At 47.3% G+C, this 24,067-nt stretch overlaps 1 protein-coding gene and 1 non-coding gene across 3 annotated transcripts in view; one reads left to right on the top strand and one right to left on the bottom strand.

Moving 5' to 3' along the window:
- The window catches only part of Reep1 (receptor accessory protein 1), a 107,418-nt gene extending 94,138 nt beyond the window's left edge, over positions 1-13,280 (bottom strand). The window contains exon 1 of one of the 2 annotated variants that reach the window (XM_052720396.1): positions 13,094-13,280. In XM_052720396.1, coding sequence (XP_052576356.1) covers positions 13,094-13,125 — 32 coding nt within the window. In that variant the 5' untranslated portion in view covers positions 13,126-13,280. The remainder of the gene's footprint in view (positions 1-13,093) is intronic. The other variant, XM_052720397.1, reaches the window with a different exon arrangement.
- Positions 13,281-15,350: 2,070 nt separating this feature from the next.
- LOC128100239 (U1 spliceosomal RNA) lies at positions 15,351-15,514 on the top strand. The gene has a single exon (XR_008214750.1). It is a non-coding gene; the product is annotated as a U1 spliceosomal RNA (small nuclear RNA).
- The last annotated feature ends 8,553 nt before the right edge of the window (positions 15,515-24,067 follow it).

The following is a 24,067-nucleotide window of genomic DNA, read 5'->3' as shown; positions in this document are numbered from 1 at the left end:
TGTGGAGGTCAGAGGACAACTGTGGAGTCAGTTCTCTCCTTCCACCATGGATCCAGGGATCAACCTCAGGTCATCAAGCTTGACGGCATATGTACGTGTATATACACCCAGTGAGCCATCCTGCCAGCCTAGTAAAGGGTTTTATAGTATTATAGATACTGACAAATTCCTTTGTGGGTGTTTGCAGTGTCTCTAGTCCACCATCCAGCTGGCTCTTATCTTGGAAAGGGGACCCAAAACATTCTCTGTGTCTCTCCCCTGTCCCCTCAACTCCTGGGGGCACTGTGCTTAAAGAAGCTGACCGTGTCCTCCAATGTTTGGTGGGTCCTGGCTGCCACTTGGCATATCCCATTTCTCAGCCATAGGAATGGCAGAATGACAGGTTTGTGGCCAGACTAGAAGAAGATGGTTCCTAGGGGGCGTCTGCGGAAGAAGCGTCTCAGATCCCTGCTAGATATAGATGAATTCAAAGTCCATTGGCTGCCAGGAGTCAGTCATATCAATATAGAAGCCACCACGGACTGTAGAAGAGAGGACAGAGAGCCTGCTGATTTGGTGCCAGTGCTGAGCTGCTGCTGGATCAAGGCTCCCCAGAAGCCAGTGTTGCTCGAGACATCTTTGAGCCAGTGTGTCATACTTTAAAATAAAAGTCACATCTTCAAACCTCAAACATAAAGGACTCTTCACAAGCTTCAGTAATTGAAAGTGCGGTGCTGGTGTGAATCCAGACAAAGCACTCACTGATAAAGCAGAGTCCAGAAACACCCAGAAACCAATTCTGCAGGCTGGACACTGCAGAAGTGCAGAGGAAGGACACACTTCTAATACATGGAACTGGTAACTGGTTTTCCATATGGGGTAAAAAACCAGGCACCTGTTTCACGTGATACATAAACCTAGCTCAGCGTGGATTAAAAAAGTGAAATGGGAATAGGAATACTGTTCAACTGTCAGGAGCAAGGCAGTAGGCTCGTGAGTTCAGGGAGGGGAGGCTTCAGAGGCCATAAACAACACTATAAGTAAGGGACTGGAGTCACGGCTCAGAGGTTAAGAGCACATGCTGCTTCCGCAAAGGAGCTGGGTTCAGTTCCCAGGACCCTCACTGGAGGCTCACATTTGGGGATTCCCATTCCAGGGAATCTTACATCTTCTTGCTTCCAAGGGCACCTAAGCACATGGTACACATATATACACTCAGGCACACACACACACGGAATAAATAAATGTTTAACAACACTAAGAATCACAAAAGTTGATTAATCTATGGCATGGATACCAAGAAATGCTGCACATCAAAATACATCACAAAGAAAATGGGAGAAGAAGCTACAGACAGAGAGGAGACACTTGAGACATATAAATGGCAATGGGATAGCATACAGGGTATTTAAAGAACTCCTCCTACGGTGTGGGAGAAAGTGGGGTGGGGGGGACTGACCAAAATTGAACAGGTACTTCACAGGAAAGAGGACATGAATGGCTAGTAACCACACACACACAAAACTCAGTCTCATTAATATTCAGGGAAATGCAAAAAATAAAAAACAAAAACAAACAAACAAAACCATAATGAGGGTTTGGGACATAGTTGATAAAGGTTTCTTTGCAACAATGAGAACCTGAGTTTCATGCCCAGAACCCATGTTAAAAAAAAGTTAGGCATGGTGGCACATGCTTGTAAGCCCAGTGCTGGAGCTCACTGGCCAGCTAGCCCAGCCTGCTTGGTAAATTCTGGGCCAGTGAAAAATCCTGTCTCAAGAAACAACGCTGGGACACTTTGCTCAGCCTGGGTGAAGGGAGGAGGGGACTGGACCTGCCTCGACTGAATCTACCAGGCTGAATCCCCAGGAGAGTCCTTCCCTGGAGGAGATGGGAATAGGGGGTGGATTGGGGGGAGGGTGGGTGGTGGGTGGGAAGAGGGAGGACAGGAGAATCCGTGGCTGATACGTAAAATTAAATTAAATCATAAAATTTAAAAAAAGAAAAGAAGCCGGGCGGTGGTGGCGCACGCCTTTAATCCCAGCACTCGGGAGGCAGAGGCAGGCGGATCTCTGTGAGTTCGAGGCCAGCCTGGTCTACAGCGCGAGATCCAGGAAAGGCGCAAAGCTACACAGAGAAACCCTGTCTCGAAAAACCAAAAAAAAAAAAAAAAAAAAAAAAAAGAAAAGAAACAACAGGGCTGGAGCTGGAGAAATGACTTAGTGGTTAAGAATACTTGCTGGTCTGGCAAAAGGATTCAGTCCCCAGCACCAAGGGACCTGGCATGTTCTTCTGACCTTCTCAGGCACTGGGCACAAACCTGGCTTTCAATACATGGGCCTTTGGGGACAATAAGGAACCGAACTGTAGCAAATACTGAGGACTCCCATCCTCCCTCAATACTGATTCATTAGTTCGTCACTTAGCTGATTTATTAATCAATTCAGTGTCCATTATTGATCATTTCCTTGGTGCTATGCCCTATGTTGGGCACCTCAGACATAAAGATGAATGAGTTATGATTCCATCTTTGAGAAATTGATGGGGTCACAGAGCCAGTGAATGGAAACTGGGGCTTAAACTCAAGTGTCCCACTGCCTGACTTGGGGTCTTTTCCTTTGTTACTTAAAAACTCAGCTAGACCTTCGAAGAGGTATGCTGTTATATTTTATCTCATATTTTTAGCTGTTTTATTTGTTATTTTTGGTTTCTGAACCACTCTGAGCCCAGACTAACTTGGAATTTACTATGTAGCTCAAGCTGGCTTCAAACATGTGGAAATCCTCCTGCCTCAGCCTCCTGAGTGCTGAGATTACAGTTGTGAATGACCCTGCCTGGCTTAGAATTTCTTTTAATTTTCTAATTCACTTTTTTTTGTTTGTTTTTTTGGTTTTTTTTTTGAGACAGGGTTTCTCTGTGTAGCTTTGGAGCCTGCCCTGGAACTCACTCTGTAGACCAGGCTGGCCATGAACTCACAGAGATTCGCCCGGCTCTGCCTCCCGAGTGCTGGGATTAAAGGCGTGCGCCACCACTGCCCGGCTAATTCACTTTTATTAAGGAAAATTTTTCAGTTTTTTTTCCCTTTCTGATATTTCCAGAAACAGGAATCAAATCTTCCATTGTAGGTCAAGTCTCACTATTGAGGTTGTCCTGGAACTCCATATGTAGCCAGGCTGGTCTTGAATTTACAGAGATCCACCTGCCTCTGCCTCCCAAGTACTGGTATTAAAGGTGTGTGCCTGGCTTCATCCATGAACACTTTAAACAAATCATTAGAGGGACAGGAATAGAAGTGGAAAAGCTTGGGTGAGTTTTCCTGAATTGTTTCTGTTTATTCGTTTGGCTTAATGGTTCTGGTAGGTAGATGCTCTCCCAGTGAGCCACATCCAATGGTCCAAACAACAGTAAAAAGCAGGGTGTTGCCGGGCGGTGGTGGCGCACGCCTTTAATCCCAGCACTCGGGAGGCAGAGCCAGGTGGATCTCTGTGAGTTCGAGGCCTGCCTGGGCTACCAAGTGAGTTCCAGGAGAGGCGCAAAGCTACACAGAGAAACCCTGTCTCGAAAAACCAAAAATAAATAAATAAATAAATAAAAAGCAGGGTGTTAACATAGAGTTGGAGTCATAGTTGGATGGGGGGGGGGGGGGCGGTGTTTTGAAGGTAGAGCTAAGAGGATTACACAGCACACAGGCCCTGGCCTGGAGTATGCTCAGATGCCATTGGACTTTGCAACCTTCTCAGGGGAGACACATGGACTAATGGCTCTACACTTCATATGTTCATGAGAACAAGTCCTCGTGTGTTATTAGAAATCTACTCCAGTACCAATTAGTCATGTCTTACCAGTTTATTTGTCTAGGCAGGTCGCATCCATTCTCCCGAGTGGTCTATGTAACTTGCCCAGCCTGATATTCTGTATGTCAGGCATTGTCTTGCCCATTTGAACTTCAATGGTGACAAAGCATATTTTTATTGCTCACAATTAATCAGTCTATCTTTGAAAGGCTCTAGGCCAATGGTTCTCAACCTGTGGGTCATGACTCCTTGGGGTGGTCAAATGACCTTTTCACAGGGGTCACCTAAGACCATCAGCAAACAGATATTTACATTATGATTCATAACAGTAGCAAGATTACAGTTATGAAGTAGCAATGGAAATAATTTTATGGTTAGGGGTCATTACAACATGAGGAACTGTATTAAAAGGTTGAAGCCTTAGAAGGTTCAGAACCACGGCTCGAGGCTCTGAGCATTAGGTTAATGGAATCCAATTATATCATTTGAAACTCCTAAAAAGTTAGGGCGGGACCTTTTAGAACTAGTCCTCCCTGAAGAGATGAGGAGAGAGAATCCCAGTTCTCTAGCCAAAATAGGAGCCTGAGACCATCAGTTCCTTTTTATTTCATAGGGATAACGATGTATATTGCCTGCTGACTTGGCATTTCTCAACCTTTGTTGGGATTTTGTTAAAATGCAGATTCACTAGATCTTGGGCAAAGCCCTGAATTCTGTATTCTCAATTATTCCAGATGTCCATGCAGCTGGGGTTCAGGCCAGTCTTTGAGGAAAGATGTCCTAACTCGTCCATAATACAACAAGAACTTCTCAGGCACCTACTACAAACAAAGAGGCATGAGGAAACAAAGAAACAGATCCGGTCTCCAAGGAGCAGTAAATACACAAACCACAGTATCAGACCGTACAGTGACAGCTCTACCCTGGAAACCCAGAGGACATCGTTATTCAGTCAGGGGACCAAGGCAGCTTTTATGGATGTTATGGTTTGAATCTAAAATGTCCACTGTAAGCCAACATCTTTGAATACTTGGTTCCCAAGCTGGTGGTGCTATTCAGGAAGATGGCAGAACCCTTAGGAGGTGGAGCTTTGAGAGAGGAAGTGAGTCACTGGGGGCGGGCCTTGAGATTTCATAGCCCAGCCCCGTTTCCTGTTCACTCTACTTCCTGACTGTGGAAACAATGTAATCAGCCACCTCCAGCTCCACTGTGATGGTCGTATCTCCTCAACCTGTGTGCTAAGTAAAATCCACTCTCCCTTCAGTTGCTTCTGGTCAGACACTTGGTCACAACAACAAGGAATGTGACTAACACAACAAGGAAGAAGTTAGAGCCACACATGAAGAATGGACACACGATGGCCCTATGCTGGCACCCACTCCTTACTGTCCTCAAGCTCTCCTTAAACCTAATGCCTGACCTTTCATTTTAAAACAGAACAAAGAAAAGGAACAGAAAGAGGAGTGAAGGAGATATTTCTAATTTAAAGAGGTTTTTTTTTTTTTAAAAAAAAAAGGCCCCCCAAAGCACATATGTAGACCTAAGTCATTGCCTTTTCTTCAAGCTTAGTAGGGGGAGACAGGGCAGGGTAGGTCCTAGTCTGGAATGGGAAACTTGGTTTGCAGCCTAAAGGACTGACCACCATTTTCTACAAGGAGGTTAAAAAATATGTGTATAAGAGTACCCAGGGGCATGGAGCTTGGTGGTTCACACTGGGGAGGCAGAGGTAGGATTATAAATTGGAAGCCACCCTGGGCTACATCAGCATTCAAGGCCAACCTGGACTACACAGCAAGACCCTTCCTTTAAAAATGACTAACTGGGCCGGGCGGTGGTGATGCACGCCTTTAATCCCAGCACTTGGGAGGCAGAGGCAGGAGGATCTCTGTGAGTTTGAGGCCAGCCTGGGATACAGAGTGAGATCCAGGACGGGCACCAAAACTACACGAAGAAACCCTGTCTCGAAAAAACAAAAATGACTAACTGGGATTGGAGAGATGACTCGGTGGTTAAGATCACTGCTTGCTCTTCTAGAAGACTGGAGTTCCATTCCCAGCACCCACCCAGCAGTTCACAACTGACTGCAATCTCAGACCCAGAAGATCCAAGGGCACCAGGCATGCACATGGTGCACAGACAGACATGCAGACAAAATGTCCGTACACAAAATTTTTTTAATTAGAAAAAAACTCCAATTAACTAAATAGAATTAGGACAAAGGAGAATGCCGACGCTAAAATATAACTGAACTGTGACCAGTAGAAGAAAAAGAAGGGAGGTGCTGGGTATGTTCATTCGTTTGGAAGAGTGTTCGTCTGGTGAGAACAAAGCCTTAGATCTTAGTACTTGGGAGGTAAAGGCAGGGGGTTTGGAAGATCAAGGTCATCTTCTGCTACACAGTTTTAGGCCAGCCTAGGACACACGAAATACTGTCTTAAAACTAACTAAACAACATAAAATTTATGAGAAAAATAAAAATGGAAATTATGCATGACTGTTGTAAGAGGAAGGAGGCAGCCGCACAGAGCCTCTAGGCTGGACAGCTCCTGGTGCTGGCACCGGGAGGCTCTTGGGCCTTAAAATGCCAGGTGACTGAAAGGCCTTGGTGTGCAGTGCAGGGAGGGATCGGCAGTGGCTGCTATGGAAGGACAGGGAGATGCTGGGAGGGTCTTTAACTCAGGAAATGGATGCTTCCACTCACGAATCTAGTAAAGATCGGACAGAACTGGTGATCAAACCAGGAGCAACTAATTCCATAGTCCCTTCGGAACCCACTGAAAGGACTGGACTCCTTCCCATGGCACGGGACCACTGCATGCTTTTCCTCCAGACAGTATTCTGGGCAGCCTCATAGGGATCATAAGAGATAACAGTGCAATGTCTGGTCTCGGTATCTATGCCCACGCTTGAAGGGCTGTAACAAGATCCCTATCAAGATGTCTTCTGCCAAAAAGGGTATGGCTGAATGGTAAAACGAGTATAAAGTTCTAGGTTCAATCAGTAGCACTGGAAAAAAAAATTAAAAATAATATTTCTTCTAACACTCCCTTTCCCTCTGTATTCCTAGGGTAGTGCTTGGGTGAGAACTGAAAAACTCCAGAAGGAGACTAATGTATGTACTGTGTGATGTCAGATGAGATCATTGAGCTCAGAACACATACTAACTGTGTAAGTGTTCACCTTCCAATCCTTTGGGACATTCTCCAGCCCAGTAGTAAGAGGAAAATATTCTTCAGCTAGCTAGTGACTGTGTGTGTGTGTGTGTGTGTGTGTGTGTGTGTGTGTGTGTGTGTGTGTGATGCGGGCTCACTTGGCTTGCATCTGGGCCTGTGCTGGTTAGTTTCTGTCAACTTGACCCACACTAGAGACACCTAGGATAAGGAGCCTCAGGTAAGGAACTGCCTCTGTCAGACTGTCTACAGTCAAGTCTATGGGAGCATTTTCTTGATTCATGATTGACATGGGAGAGCCCAGCCCACTGTGAGCAGTGCTGCTCCTGGGCAAGTGGTCCTGGATTACCTAAGAAAGTCTTTGGGCAAGCCAAAAAAGAAAAGAAAATCAAGCCGGTAAGCAGCGCTTCTCCATGGCTTCGATTTCTGCCTCCAGGTTCCTGCCTTGAGTTCCTGCCCTGACTTCCCTCGGTGATGGACTGTTCTCTGGAATGGTAAGATGAAATACACCCCGCCCCCACTGGGTTGCTTTGGTTCAGTGTTTTATTACAGCAACAGAAAGCAAACTAGAGCTGGGCAGTGGTGGCGCACGCCTTTAATCCCAGCACTCGGGAGGCAGAGGCAGGCGGATCTTTGTGAATTCGAGGCCAGCCTGGTCTACAGAGTGAGCTTCAGGACAGCCAGGGCTGTTACACAGAGAAACTAGGACAGAGCCATCTCCTCCTTCCTCTTGCTTTTCATAGCTCTTCTGTCATCCAACAGTACACTCTCTGAAGATGGCTCTTTTCAGAAAGGAGGGACTGACTCGGTCATAAGCACTCAAGCCCTCACTTGCCAGCTAACCCGGGGGGATACACGGTAGAAGGTCCGGAGTGCCCCTTCCCAACACGCAGGCAGGATTAGTAAACAAAGAGCTGGTATTTTCACTTCCTGGAGGATTCTCATGCTTATAAACACACGTGGCACTCTGGAGCCAGGTGGGGAAGGAAGTGGCCTTGATGTATACTGATTCTTGGAATTATTAGGACCTCTCAGGTGATGCTGGCCATCTCACCTCTCAAACTGGCAATAGGGCCCCCCCCCCCCACTCTGGACTCCAGTGGTGGAAAAGGTCAGTGTGGAGACTAGAATCCACATGCTCTCTCCTAAGCTACCATCTTTCCTCTCTCAATTCAACCGAACATCTACCCAGTTTTTACAGTGTCCCACACAACTGCAGCAGGAAGTACATACTCAGGGAACATGAACCCTCTATTAGCTGGGTTATTTTTCTGCGTTCCAGATTTTAAGAGCATGCCTCCAGGAAAGGCAAGCTTCTGTCTGAGGATTCAGTCTCTTTCCATTTGTTTTGCAACAGTGCGGGGAACAGCTTGAGGACAGCCCACAGGCATTCATTCCTTCCAGGCTCCTCTCCTTTACATCCCTGACCCAGAGTGAATGCCGTCATGCTCCAAATCCCACTCCTGGGATCCAGCCAGACTTCAGCATCACTTTGGACTTTGCTAAAACTAATGTTTCTCACTTGTTTGAATTTTTACAAGTTTCACCACATCTTACGCGTGTGTGTGCCACGTTAAGGTCAGAGGATAACCTGCAGGAGTCAGCTCTCTCCTTCGACCATGTGGGTCCCGGGGACCGAACTCAGGTTGTGAGGCTTAGCAGCAAGCACCCTTACCTGCTCAGCCATCCCAACACCTCCCCCCTCCTTTTTTTTAAATTAGATTTTGTTTTGTGTGAGTGGACAGATTGCTCGGGTAATGGCTCATGTTTGGAGATGAGAGGATAACTTTGGGGAGTCGGCTCTCTCCTTCCACCACCCCGTGGGGCCCGGGAATCAAATTCAAGTGTCAGGCCAGCCCCTCTTACTCAGTAAGTAACTGAGTTACTGGCCCCTTGTTTTGTTTAGAGACAGGGTTTCCTGTGTCCTAGGCTGGTCTTAAACTTGATAAGGATAGCCTTAAACCCCTGACCCTCCTGTCTCCACCTTCTGAGTACTGGGATTATTGGGACGCCATACCACGTTTATGAGATGCAGAGCTTAGTGTGTGCTAGGCAAGGACTCTTTAAAAAATGAGCTGTGTCCCAAGCCCCAGAAACTAACATTTAAAAAATATGCAGAAGGATTGTGGGTGTAGTCAGTGGTAGGGCTCTTGCCTAGTCCTTGCCTACCTTGCCTAACCCTTGACTAGTCTTTGCCTAACTCATGCCTAGTCCTTGCCTAGTCCTTGCCTAGCCCTTGCCTAGTCCTTTTTTGCCTAGTCCTTTCTTGCCTAGTCTTTTCTTGCCTAGTCCTTTCTTGCCTAGTCCTTGCCCGGCCCCTGCCTAGTCCTTACCTAGTCCTTTCTTGCCTAGCCCTTACCTAGTCCTTTCTTGCCTAGCCCTTACCTAGTCCTTTCTTGCCTAGCCCTTGCCCAGCACACACACGACCCTGAGTTCCATCCTCAGCACAGCAGAGAAAGTAAGTGATCCTGAAGCAGTGCAAGGTAGAAAGAACTTTTTTTTTTTTTTAGTATATCCATTAGATAGTCACGAATTTTCACTGGATGAAGATTCTCCTTCTTCCCTGTAGTGAAGGAGAATTTTGAGTCTTCTAACCACACACTGGATGGGAGGCTCTGGGTTCATTCTGCCAGCTCTGGACCTTGGCCCAAGCTCTGTCAGAGACAATGAGTACTTGCTTCTTGGGATACTTCAAAAAGGCGCCTTCTCCCAAGTCACAGAAGAGCCTCTGTGCCCGCCCCCCCTATCAGTTTACTCCTGGACACTGTCTTCCAGTGTGATATTCATTCATGTCTAGGCCTTGAGAGACAAGAGCCGCTGACTGGCTCAGCTAGGAAAGTGCTTGCCTAGCATGCAGTGTCCGAGTCCAGCCTGGGCACATGAGACCCTGTTTAAAAACAAGTGAAGAGGTGACTGGCATTCCTAAATGAGCCCCATGCCCATGAAGATACCAAGCAGGTTCTACTAACAAGGTCCACTTGCTACTACACGGATTCTCTTCATTTCCCCCTGGTTGAGCCCAGGGAGTCAGGAGGAAGTCAGGTGGCCAGAAAGAAGGTTCTCACCCTCACCCACACTCATTGAGCTTAGCCCACCGGGCACAAGCCTGCCCTGATGCCCAGGGGCTTCATCCTCAGAGGACAGCCCTATCCAGATCCCTTTCTTGTATCCAGGGCCTCTGGAGCCTCTGGGTTCCTTCAACAAATCAATGTTAGATGAATGGCCTTAGATGCCAGGTACTTGATTTAAAGCAGGAGAGGGGGAGGGGTGGGAGGAGCCGTGCTGCCTTGGGGGTGGAGGGGACAGGGGCTATGGAGGGAAACAGGTCACAGCTGCTGCCTTCACACTACTCATGGCCAGTGGCAGAAGGGACATGAACAGCATCAGTTTGTGCCAGTGACTCTGGTTGGATGATGGGAACCATAAAGACAGGAAGACACTCCCTCTCCATCCTCAAACACAGCGATAGGTCTTCCTTAAATATTCTTTGATGTGGCTGACAAAACTTTGAAAAGGCTGCTCGCAGGAAGGAAATGGGACTTATGAACAAAATCATAGCACAAGCTCAGACCAGAGAGCTAAGGGAGCCTTAAAGAGATAGCCTCAGTACAACCGTCAGGGGTCCGTGACCATGCATGCATCCATCAGACTGAACATCCTGAATTCATTTTCTTCAGCTGGTCTTTTGACCTTGGGCAAGGCGCATTCCCTCTGCAGTTCCATAGATGAGGGCGGAGGACTGGATTGGTGGTTTTTATTAGCAATAAACCCATATATTGTCCAAATTTTGTTTTATCTAGAACCCCAATATATAAAATAAGGGGGAACTGTTCATATGGAAGCAGGGCAGCAAAGCACAAAGCCCTCTGGGAACCCAGTGGGAGAATTGCAGAGCTGGAGCCCCCTCCAGAGTGCTTACAGCCTCTTGCAGTGTGCCCTGAGGACAGGAGGGAATCACCATTGATGTAGTGCTCGCCATGGTGCCTGGGAATCCACAGGTCACATGTTACTGAAACCTCTGCAACAGCAACGTGCAGTTAATTAGCTTAGGAATTGCGATCTGTTGTAATCAGGGCTATGAACTGGGATCTGCTGGCAAGAAGCAGAACTGGATTTGAACCATGGATTTTCTTGATTCCAAACACAATATCCTAGCCCCACCCCCAGCTCCGCACCCTTTACCTATTGGGCTGAATCAATTATTTCCTTGCATCATACATATAAATATATGCATAAACATAGAAGAATAAGTTATATTCTTAAAGACTATAGATCCCCTAAATTATCATGTGATTTCCTTCTGAGGCAAAGATGTAGCTGGTTGTCAGTTTATTTACACCAGCTAATTTTCTATAATGGCTATTGTTAAGGTGAACCAGGAATTGTTCATTTAAATCTATGTTAATAATTCGTGCTGAGTTTATGTCGTGAATTCGGGACAGGGTTGGAAGTACCCTTGACCTTTTCAAGTTGCTCCAAATCCCACCAATCTCGGGTGCAGAGGGTAGCTGTAGACCCTCTTGTAGCTTGTAGAGGGGCAAGTCTCATGGTTGTTTACGTCATCGGAAGCCTCAGTTCTTCAGGGCGTGTTGTTTCGGAAGGTAGTAGCATCACGATGTTGCAACCCCTCCCAACATTACACATCTTTTCTACACACACCCCCCCCCCCCAGCTGCCTCCTCTGTGGGGGAAGAACGGTTGCGTGATGCTGGTTGAGGACCTACAGAGAAGCCCACCAGGCAAGCAAGCTCCAATGCTCCACCCACCCACCGGAGGTCCTCCAGAGGTCACAAGCAAATTCAAAGATCACAGGACTTCAGGGAAGAGAATGTCACCGAAGACAAGACAAGCTTTCGTCGGGCATGAGGTGTGGCAAGGCGTGCCAGTGGCTTCTCTGGGGGATTGATGCCAGTCATGCCACAGAAATCGAGGTATTTTACATGCCACCCGAGGGTACAGAGCAAACCTCCAGCAGCTGGCAACAGCTGTTGCAGAGACCTTTGGGGAGTAACTTGCTGGACTTTGGGAGGCAAGGGCAGAAGGGTGGCTGGGAGACAATGGCTAGGACTTTAAAGAACGCTACTCTAGGCTGCCTTGAAAAAAATCAGTCAAGAAGCCAAGAAGAGAGATGTGCCAAGACGCGGGATGTGGCGCGGCACTGTCAAAGGGAGTTAACAGCCCCTCTTGCTTAGACAAAGAAAATGCTGGGCACGTGTTCCTCACCCAGGCCTCCCCAGACCCATTTCAGTCCCAGGTCCCCTGAGCAGGTGGTAAATCAATCGTCAAGATCCAGGTAGGAAAGGTGGGAGGAAAGAAAACAAAACAAAGTCCCCATCACACATCCCCAAGGACTTCCCACAGGCCTCACCCCAGATGACTCTGCTCTCCTGCACCGTTTGGGAGGTGTCACCACCACCGCCCTTGGTGGTGGTGGTGGTGGTGGGGTGGTGGGATGCTGTCTGTCACTTAGAAATTCCCTTTGCACACCCAGAGGTGCCTGCCCCTGTCTCTCAAACCCCTGCAAAGGACAGCAGACAAGAGGGACGAAGACATCTACTCCAAGATGCATACTAGTCTATATGCCACCTGCCTTTACCTCTGTCTATTTGAGAAACCTAAAAAGGAGTGTTTTCCCCAGTCCATTGCGTGCCCCACTTCCTTCTGGCTACTCGTCTCCGCGATGACCCCTCCAGGCAGCGCCTCTCTTGTCTGTCTGTCATTTTCACCTGACAAAGCGCGGCGGCCCTTGAGCCCAGGGCATTTTTCCCAAAAGAGAGAGACGCGCGGGGCACCCACTCCTGGCCCCTGCAAATCCGCCCCACCCGTAATGGAACAAAGCAACAGAGGCAAGGCGAGACGCATCGCCCAGCACGGGCGACTCCACCAGCGTGCGGGGACCCACGCCCCGGTCCCCCTGCAAGGCGCCGCCCGCGCCTGCGGCCACCCGTGGACCAGTAGCGCCGCGCGTCCTACGCCTCCTCGCGCTCCCCGCGTCCCCAAGCAGCTACTGTACCTGCTAAATTTAGCGACCGCCGGGTATTAATAGCTCTAGCGACCCGGGGCTGGTGGCTCGCAGGGGCGCGCGGCCCTAAGGGGACCTGGGGACCCGGAGGGAAGGGAAGAAGGGACGCAAGAAAAGAGGCCACTTACACCACCAGCCTGGAGATGATCCACGACACCATGGCGGGCGGGCGGGCGGGCGCGGCCCGGGCTGCTGGGCTGCGGGCAGTGCTGCGCTCCCGACACGTCTGTCTGTCCGCGCACCGCCGCCGCCGCCAGACTGAGTGCGCCCGCCCGGCCCGGCCCCGCGCTCGCGCGTCGGCGCAGCCGCGGCACGTTCCGCCCGCTGCCCCAGCCCCCCGGGGCTCCGCGGGCCGCTGGCGATTGGGCGGCTAGCGGTGAGGGCACCCGCGCGACCCGCCCCTGCTCCGATCGTCCCAGCCCGAGGGCTGCAGCCAGGGCGGGTCCTCCTCCACCCGCTGTGGCGTGGAAACCTTGCCTTGCAGGGGCCCAGTGGGCTGGGCCTCGGAACCCCCGGAGAGGGCTGCCCCACCCTCAGTATTACGGTAGGGAAACTGAGGTCCGGTTCTGCACTTTGAAATCTTGCCTACACCTGTCTAGATGAGATTCTGCCATTCTTCACTTAGATCATGCCCTAGCCTCAGGAGAAACCTGACATCTTCAATTGGCACCCCATAAGTCATCATTACAGCATCTCAGCAAGCGTCTGCCTACTGACAGTTCTTGTGTCCCTACACGATCTGAACCCTATCTGCAACCGGATCACCATTCACCCACCATTTGTCCCTTTAGTTCTTTTTACTGCAGATACCTTGGTGTCTATAATTTACTTGTGTGTGTGTGTGTGTGTGTGTGTGCGCGCGCGCGCGCGCGCGCGCGCGTGTACGCATGCACCATCACACATGTGTGGGGGTCAAAGGACAACATGCAGGTGTCAGTTCTGTGTGGGTCCCAGGAATCAAACCTGGGTCATCAGACATGTCAGCAAGCCCCTTAACCGGGGGAGCTGTCTCATAGACCCGCACCTGGGACTTTTCTGTGTACGTACATATACTTCTATCTTGGTTTGATATATCTTCAAGCCTCAGCTGATGGGCTATGAGAGCTGACCATTGCATACGTCACAGCCCAGCAACATTTGCAGAGCCATGTGGCGTCGTAGGCAAAATGGAAACTCTGTTCGGTATAAACACTTTAATACATTTAAAAATGATTGCATCATATAGAATTTGTCTTGATAACTGAATTTTGTGGTGTCCCTTTAAATGTTGCAGCCCAGCTGAGTGACTTGCTTTGCTTACCCTGAGGAGCACTTGCACCAACTTCATTCAATATCACAGGAAAGCCTTTGTCCTTTATCCTTTGGCTCCGCTGCCCCTTCCTCCAATAGCTTAGGTCCCAGTCATCTGCTCTTTGCTGATACTCCGTTGTGTAAAATTCAGCGCCCAATCCGAGAAATTCCATGGCCACCTAGCTTGCAGCTTTCTCTAAAGGAACTCTGCCCAAGATGGCTTCCTGCAGAGGCCGGGTGACTTTGGACTTGAGCTGAAAGACACTGAAAATCTAGTGTTTTCAAATGTGGTGGAATGTGCATGGTGGCATGTACCTAATTCCAGTACTTGGGAGGTCGAAACAGGAGCCTGGGCTGATATCCTAAGACCAATCTCAACTCCCTCCCTCCAAAGCCCAGGCATGGTGGTTCACACTGTAACCTTAGAACTCAGGAGGTAGAGACAGAAAGATGAGTTCAGAGACATTCTTGGCTACTTAAGGAGTTCAAGACCAGCCTGGGTTACATGATGAGTCTCTCTCTCTCTCTCTCTCTCTCTCTCTCTCTCTCTCTCTCTCTCTCTCTCTCTCTCTCCACTCTCTCGTGTATGCACATACAGACAGAAAACGCTTTCTGACAATGAAGGTGCTGTAAGAGAGCTGTCTTTTGTGATGAGGAGTCTTAAAGAACCCATAAAACATTTACAATATCAGGGGTTTTAATGTAGTGTTGAAGCCTCTTTTGAGGCTGGTCGTTTCCCTATTGGGCAGCTGTGAACTTCACAGCCCCAAACCACTTCCCTTACAGAACCCTCACTCCGGGTCACTATACACCTAGATATGAGACAACCAGAGATGCGCCTGCACTCCAGAACCCCCTGAAATTATTCAAATTGGGGAATTGTGAACCTGCCTTGCCCTTCAGAAATATGTCTGCTATGGCTCCCTCCCTCTCACCTGTCCTGGGGCAATCCCAGCTGTTTTCTTTGAGTGGCCTACAGGACCTGTGCTCTCTCTAGGGATGGGAACAAATAGAATAAAACTGAATTCTTTCCCAGCTCTCTCTTCACTGTCTGGCCTCACCATAGTTTACTAGAGACAGTAAAAATGAAACAGGATACTTACCTGGCAGGGGAGATACCATGATCACGAAGGTGGTTTTCCCAGGGCGAGGCTTATCCATTGCACTCCGGATGTGCTGACCCCTGTGATTTCCCCAAATGCGGGAAACTCGACTGCATAATTTGTGGTAGTGGGGGACTGCATTCGCTCTCTCCCCTGAAAAAAAATAAAAATTTAAAAAAAAAAAAAAACAGGAAAAAGCTTGGAAAACTTAGCAGGCAGTGAAAACCCTAAGACCAAGCCAGGCGTGGTGACTCACGCCTGGAGACCCAGAACTTGGGAGGTTGATGAAGGGGGAGGAGTGTGAGGCCTACCTAGACTACACATGTGAGATTCTATGTCAAATAACAAAGCTCCAAAGGCAAACTTGGTATAGCAGTACACGCCTGTAATAATAACAACAACCATAAAATGAATACAAATTTCAAAACACAAGGGCTATGCAACGTTCAGTCATGAAGAACATGCCTTGCAAGCACAGGACTTGAGGTGGACCCCGGAACCCAGGTTACAAATAAAAAACTTGTAATTCAGAGACAGAAGCAAGAACATGAATCCCTGGGGCTTGCTGGTCAACCAGAGCCTAGACTACTTGGTGTGTTCTGGGCCAGTGAGAGGCCCTGTGCGCCAAAACAAAGTGGATGCTGCCTGAAGAATGATGCCTGAGGTTTAACTCTGGTACACACACACACACACACACACACACACACACACACACACACACACACACCGTACATATTCCAAAGCCACAGCAAGACAATACTAAGCAAGGAGGGTCTTCTCTGCCTTCCCCAGACTTCTCTTCATGTTTTTCCACCACACTCACTAGTGAGATCAGACGGCCTATCAGCCATCTCGAGGGGTGGAGGACACGGACTATTATGACTCATCAGGGCCTTGGTAGCGCAGGCCTATAGTCCCAGCTGTTGAAGAGGTTGAGAAAGGAGGCTTGCAAGGTCGAGGCCTGTCTGGGCTATAGAGAGAGTTCGAGGCCCACCGGGTGTACTTACTGAGACCCTTTCTCAAAAAGTAAAAATGACAACAACAACAAAAAAGGAGACCCTGTGAGAGCTCAGTAGCAGGTTTGCCTGTGATAGCTCAGTAGCAGGTTTGCCTGTGATAGCTCAGTAGCAGGTTTGCCTGTGATAGCTCAGTAGCAGGTTTGCCTTGTCTGTGCAAAGCCTGGAGTTCAATCCTCAGCACTGGGGGAAAAATTAAAATTTTCAAAAATAGTAGTTTGCAGGGGTCTCCTGGGTAGGGAAACAGCAGAGTGCTGCCCCTGTGCGGTCTCCTCCCTGGGCATGCCCAGTAGGTAAGCTTTACAGGTAAATGGGAAACTCAGGTTTGATTACTGTGCTCAACTGGACATTTTCATCACTGAAACAAAACACTTAGGTCTGGAAGAAAGGGCTAGAAAATGAGTGGGACCATCCCATTTTCTTCAACGGTCAGGAAGACTTGTTCCCTAGAGCAAGGCTGAGAGGTGGGCAGGAGGGGAGAGAAGCAGGGGCGGGAAGAAAGTTGTTTTTTTGTTGCATTCCATTTCCCTGAGCAAAAATGTTGCACATCCCGAATCTCTCCATCCTGGACGCCTCCAGTTTGTCCTTGGCCGTAGCCCTGAAAACCCCGAGACCGGGGAGGAGTTCCGCCTTCTAGACAATGTGTCTCTTGAGAGACAATGCAGCTCTTGAGGCGCTATCAGTTGGCTCACTCAGAATCCCTTTTCTCAAGACCAGAACGGCTGTGCAGTGGCTTCTGCTTCCGTTCCAAACCCTTCTTCTATCTTCTGACAGAGCCTGCTGCTCTCTACTCGAGAGTGATTCTCTCCCAGCCTAACCTTAGAAATTGCAATTTCTCTTGTGTGTTTATTACCTCGATGAGTTTGTGGGTGATCACCAGACATAAGCTGGGCCAAAAACTTCTCCCTAGTAGGTTTTTTTTTTTTTTTTTTTTTTGAAAACAGAGCGAAGAGACTTCTACATTTGCCTGTGAACTAAAGTTCCCAGACTAAAACGCCATGTGTGTGTTAAAGAATCTACAAGGCTGGCTGACTTAATAGAGCTTTGTGATTGTAGGAAGTTGGAATGTTCCAGATCCACAGATCAATTATCTAATATTATTTTCATGTATCTTAGTATCCATTCCTTGCTGTGATGGCCGTTCTTGGTTGTCAACTTGGTCACATCTGGAATTAACTAAAACCCAATTAACTAAAAACTAAATGACTGGGCACACTTGTAAGGGAATTTTTTTCTTAATTAAATCATCTGGAGGTGGGAAGATACATCTTTAATTTGGGACACATCTTTGGCTGGCAGCCTACATAAAGGACATGGAAGAAGGAAGCATTCTCTCTTTGCTTGCTTGGTCTCTCCTCGCTAGCAAGTCCATTCCTTCACTGGCATTAGAGCCTACTTTTTCGGGATTACAGCATATATTGAAGACCAGCTGAGACATCCAGCCATGTGGACTGAACAACTACTGGATTCTTGGGTCTTTTGTTGGTAGACAACCATTGTTGAATTTTCTAGATCATAGCCTATAAGCCATTCTAGTAAATTCCCTTTATATATATATTTATATATTCATTTTATGAGGGCTGGTCCTCCAGAGCACTGGTTCTCAACCTGTGGGTCAGGACCCCTCTGGGCAGTTGAATGACCCTTACACAGGGGTCAAATATCTGCATATCAGATATTTATATTACAATTCATAACAGTAGCAAGATTACAGTTATGAAGTAGCAATGAGAATAATTTTATGGTTGGGGGTCACCACAACATGAGGAACTATCTTAAAGGGTTGGTCACAGCATTAGGAAAGTTGAGAACCACTGCTCTAGAGAACCCTGACCAAAACATTGCCCACCACTGTGTCTGGCTAATAACATTTCAAGTGTCAAGTAACACCAATTGTTAACAGACCATTGGCTTTCACCAACCCCAAAGCTACAGACATCATCAGATAGCAACTAACACCTGTTTATCTGATTTATGTTCCCACTATGTACTTGAAAAATTACTTGGTTTATGACTTTATTTTGTCTTATAACTATAAAGACTTCATGGAACCATTTTACATTTGAGTATATTATTTCTCTCTCTCTCTCTCTCTCTCTCTCTCTCTCTCTCTCTCTCTCTCTCTCTCCTGCCACCTCTCTTGAGCCTCTCATAACACATGTTGTCACAGTGAAGGCTCTGCGTCACTTCCTGGGGGTCCTGCTCTAACAGGGCTGTAGATATTAGTAGGCTCCCAGACCTTAGCACAACTGACTCCATGATGGAAGTACCATTCAAGCTGTAAAACTCAGCATGTAGATAGCATCCCCTGCTAAAAACTAAAACAAAGGCCTAATCCACCAAAGTTCATATATTTCTGAGAAAGTCTCTGAATGTACTAACCTTGCTTTTTAGCTTCTATAGTTCTGCTTCTAGCTAACTGTTCTTGTTTGCTGAACCATGTCAACCCAGAACATGGTTTTTGTGCTTAAAAGCTCACCGAGAAAGACTTGGGGCTACTCTGGGATCCCAAACACCCGATGTAGTCGCTGGCCAGCTAATAAAGACTTTCTATTGGCTTAACCCATGTCCAAGTAGTCTTCTCTGGTGAATGCCCGACAACACTGCAGGTCGGTGATGAGTATTATCGTTACTGTCAGCAAGTAATTTTGTTCTAGCTTTTCTGATTTCTCAACACTTTGAGGGTAGAAGTGACTTATGACCTTCATGCCCCTGGCTCCAATCAACTAATTTGATCTGATCACAAACATCAAGATATTGGCCTTGGGAGTCTAGTCCTCTCTTTAAAGTCTTCATCCAACTTCGCATCAGGAAAAGTACCCCCAAATCCCTTTCTTTGCTCACTGGGGTTCCCTCAGGGTGAGTGTTGGCTTCATGGCACACTATTCACCCCTCTGTGTATCCCTTTCATAAATGCATCATCTAAGGTATGCAAGCCATTTCCAAAAGGGGACCTGAAGCATAAGTAGCAGTGCACCCAGTTTTCTGTGACGCTGTCCCTGAGCTTCCATTCTGCCATTGATGACGTCATTCCCACAGCCAGGCACATCCATTACCATAAGCCACATCTTGACACTACCCCCACACTCCCATTTCCACAGTTGAAGTCTCAATTTATATAGTTCTTTCCCTTTTTTACTGCAGCTCTTCACATAGAGGAGAGATCAATGAAATAGATTGTGTATGAGAGCCAATTTGCCAAGATCCAATTGAATAACTTCCATCTATGTGAGCCCAAAACCTTGGTGCCCTGATTTTCAGTGAACTTGAAGGGGCTATGCTTCAGATCCAACATAACCAGGAGCTTTTTGATGCACTAACTGAATTGATTATTGCTTAGACACCATTCGAGGTTTTTTTCATCTGCACTGGTGTGGCTTTTTGCTCAGCATCATGCTGCTCCATGGGAAGCCACAGTAAATGGGGCCTGGTCCGGAGTTACAGTGGTGGGAAGGACAGGAAGAATAAACTTAACCCTGAGCCCTTGCCCTGGCCAGGTTATCTCAGACATACACCTGGCCTGCTTGATATATATACACTCCTGTTTCCAGGATCCTGACTGAGTACCTCAAGAGCTCAGTCAAACTCCTCCTGAGGGTGACCTTTGTAGTGGGTAGCCATTCCAGCTTTGATCTGGAAGTTCCAACCCCCACTGAGACTTCGGCAACTGTCACGCCTACAAGGCGGGGCCAAGGGAGGCGCCTGGGGACCCGAGATCTGGATCACGGGCGCTCTCTCTGTTGCGGGACCCTGGATAGTGGAGGTGGACCGAGCAGAGCTCCAGAGAACACCGCTGGACTGTGATACACCTTCCCCAGACCCCGCGACCTACCTATCCCTTCATTTGTAAGTTACGCCATTAAATAAATCTCCTTTAAACTACGTGGAGTGGCCTTAATAATTTCACCAATAGACCTTAGAATCTTCGAAGCCAATACTGGTTTTCTTTGTCCTGGCTCAGCCTTTCTGAGCTCTTCTAGAGGACTGTTGTGGAATATTATTTTAACTATGTAAAGATGTGTTGTATTTGTTTATGTTGTGGAATATTATTTTCATTGTGTAAAGGTATGTTGCTGTGGAATAATCCTTTTGTACACTGTGAAGGTTTGTTGCTGTGATTGGTTTAATAAACAAGCTGACTAGCCAATAGCTGAACAGGATAAAGTTAGATAGGAAAGCCAAACAGAATGATGGGGAGAAGAAGGGCTGAGTCAAGAGAGTCGCCAGCCAGCTGCAGATGGAGCAGGAGATGAACCTGCCATGCTAATGAAGGTACTACCACGTGGCAGAGCACAGATAAGGAATATGGGTTAACTTAAAATGTAAGAGCTAGTCAGTAATAAGCCTGAGCTATTGGCTGAGCATTCTGTAATTAATATAAGCTTTTGTATGTTTATTTGGGACCAGGCAGTCAGGACAGAACACTCCACCTCCATTTACACTGTGTTACTTTTGTTTATGCTGCATTTATTTAATTATGGAAGGATGTGTTGCATGTGTTTCACCTTGCCTGTCTAAGGCACCTGATAAAAAGCTGAACAGCCAGTAGCTAGGCAGAAAAAGTGTAGGTGGGGCTGCCAGGTAGAGAGAATAAATAGGAGGAGAGGAATGAGAGAGAAGAGAGGACAGAACAAGGGAGAAAAAAAAGGAGATGCCAGGGCCAGAAGCCAGGCAGTCACCAGCCAGACATGGAGACAGCAGGAAAGTTAGATATCCAGGAAGAATGAAAGTAAAAAGCCTGAGACAAAATGTGTACGAAGAGAAACAGGTTAATTTAAGTTAAAGAAAAACAAGCTAGCCAGAAACAAGCATAAGCTAAGGCCGAGCATTCAAAAACAATAATGTCTCTCCATATCATGGTTTGGGAGCTGGTTGGTGGCCCAAAAGAAAAAGCCTGGTACAGAAGACTGTGCCATTTTTGGCACCATCTTTCACAGGGCATGCTCAGTTCTAAGCTGGGAGAACACGACCACCATATCAAGAAAACAGCTGTTCACAGTTCACTGGCATGAGCGTGAGCATCAAGTATCTCTTTCCTGGTTCTTAAGACCAAATGAAGCAAGCATTTTGGAGTCTCTACCAAGCAGAGTGGAGAGCTGAAATACCTACTCCAAAGCAGCTAGTAGATAGAGCAATCTATACTACCCCCAAAACTCTATAGTCTCTATGATGGAGAAAACAAAGATTCATGTAAGACCCTGCATGGACAATGGCCACTGGACCACCACATCTATTTGTGTTGTTCAGAGGTTATGTCTAAATAGGAAGATGACTACGATATGGACTGAGAATTGGTCAACATTTTTTAATATTCAGCCTGATGTTATAACCCATGGTTGGGGGCTCCTGTTTCAGAACACCTGTGGGTTTTGGTCTTGTCATGATGAAGTCCATACTGCACAGGGTAGCTGCTAGAATCAGAGGCAATACGTTGGAAACTTGATGCTGCTGTAGAGTTTTGTGTTGTCTTTGGTTGTTCTCTGTCCCCTTATAGAAGCAGCACATGTGTTCATTTATAGCAATGCCCCACCTGTTTCCAGAAAGATCCATGACAGCAAGGATAGTCTTTCCACGACACACCCCAGATTCTTGTAACAGTGCCTAAACCAGGTGGGGCCCTGCTCAGGGCACTGGCAAGATTCAATCAACAGAAAGGGTGGGTCAACAGAGGTGACCAAGCACTGTTGGCAAAGGCAGAGCTGCCACAGTGTCCTCTGGCAGGGTCAGCACAGAAAGACAGAGGTGGGTACCAGAGCCTCACCCTCCTGGCCCATCCCTTGATGTGGACCGCCAACAGCAGCTTCTTCAGCGATCTTTAGTCTCTTTATCTTCACAGCACCACTTCTCAGGTGACTAGCTGCCATCTCCAGCCTTCTTGGAAGAGTTGGAATCTGTCATAGTCACTCTTTGATTGCTTTGAAGAGACACCATGACCAAGGCGACTTATAGAAGAAAGCATTTAACTGCGGGTTTGCTTAAAGTTTCAGAGGGTGAGTCCATGACCACCATGGTGGGAAGCATGGCAGCAGACAGGCAGGCATGGTACTGGAGCAGTAGCTAAGAGTTTACATCATATCCCCAACTTAGAGAGAGAGAGAGAGAGAGAGAATTAACTGGGAAAGGCTAGCACAGCAGAGGGGTTGATTTCTGGGGTCAGCACACCTAGATTGAAGCCTGGCTCTGGCATTTCCTGTGTATGTTATGACCTTGGTCAAGCTCCAACCTATGTATGGATCCTTTATGTGCCTTAGCAGAAAGGCGTTATGAGAAGTAAGTAATAAATGCACTCACTTAGCTTGGTGCCTGGGCAATGCACTTCAAAACCACAGTGAGTTATCCTACCTACTCCTGAGAATGGCTATTATTAGTGAAGGAGACTGGCATTACCATGTGCTGTGTGTACAAGGGGTACCTGGAACCCTCATGCATTGTTTATGACAGTGTGATCATTTGCAAAACAGAGTGGCAGTTTCTTGTTACTTAAAATATGTGCATCAGCCGGGCGGTGGTGGCGCATGCCTTTAATCCCAGCACTCGGGAGGCAGAGCCAGGCGGATCTCTGTGAGTTCAAGGCCAGCCTGGTCTCCAAAGCGAGTTCCAGGAAAGGCGCAAAGCTACAGAGAAACCCTGTCTCGAAAAACCAAAAAAAAAAAAAAAAAAATGTGCATCAAAGGCAGAAATCCGAGGATACAGAAATATGTATAAAAAGGAGATGTGGGGGCTGGAGAGATGGCTCAGAGGTTAAGAGCACTGACTGCTCTTCCAGAGGTCCTGAGTTCAATTCCCAGCAGCCACAGGGTGACTCACAACCATCCGTAATGAGATCTGGTGCCCTCTTCTGGCCTGCAGACATAACACTGTATACATAATAAATAAATAAATCTTAAAAAAAAAAAAAAGGAGATGTGTTTACTTCATTGCTCAGCAGCTCTACTCTTGGGCATTTACCCAAGAGAAAGACAACCATATGATCATATAAAGACTTACACATGAATGCTCATGGTCACATTATGTGTAATGACCAAATGGGCTATCACAAGTGTGATGGTTTGTCAACTTGTCACAGTTTAGTCACCTTAGAAGACAGTCTCCGTGAAGAACTGTCTAGACCAGGTTGTCCTGTGGATACATCTGTGGGAGGTCGCTTTGATTATGTTAATTAACATAGGAAGGCCTATCCTAAAAGTGGGCAGTGCCATTCCCCAGGCCTGGGTTCTAAACTGTATAAAAAATGAGAAGGGAGCTGAATGCAATCATTGGCATGTTTATTCTCTCTCTGCTTGAATGAGAATGGTCCTCATAGGTTCATCTATTTGAATGCTTGATCCCTAGTTGGGGGAACTATTTGGGAAGGGTGAAGAGTCGTGGCCCTATTGGAGGAGATGTGGCAATGGGGACAGGCTTTTGATTTTCTAAAGACTTGCACCAATTGAATCTCTCTCTGTCTTGTGGTTGTGTCTCAGGATATGAGCCCTTAGCTACTGCTCCATTACTACACCTTTTCCTGCTGACATGCTCCCCCACCATGATGGTCATGAACTCATCCCACGAAACTGTAAGACTCCAAAAAAATCTCTTCTAGAAGTTGCCTTGGTTATGCTGTCTTATCACAGCAATAGAAAAGTAACTAAGACATTGTTCTTGTGTATGGCTATGACTAGCTGCTTCAAATTCCTACTACCTTGATTTCCCC

This window comes from Peromyscus californicus, unplaced genomic scaffold, assembly GCF_007827085.1.
Source record: "Peromyscus californicus insignis strain IS unplaced genomic scaffold, ASM782708v3 Scaffold_6__1_contigs__length_162567912, whole genome shotgun sequence".
NCBI lineage: Eukaryota > Metazoa > Chordata > Mammalia > Rodentia > Cricetidae > Peromyscus > Peromyscus californicus.
This window is presented reverse-complemented; position numbering and strand designations above follow the sequence as displayed.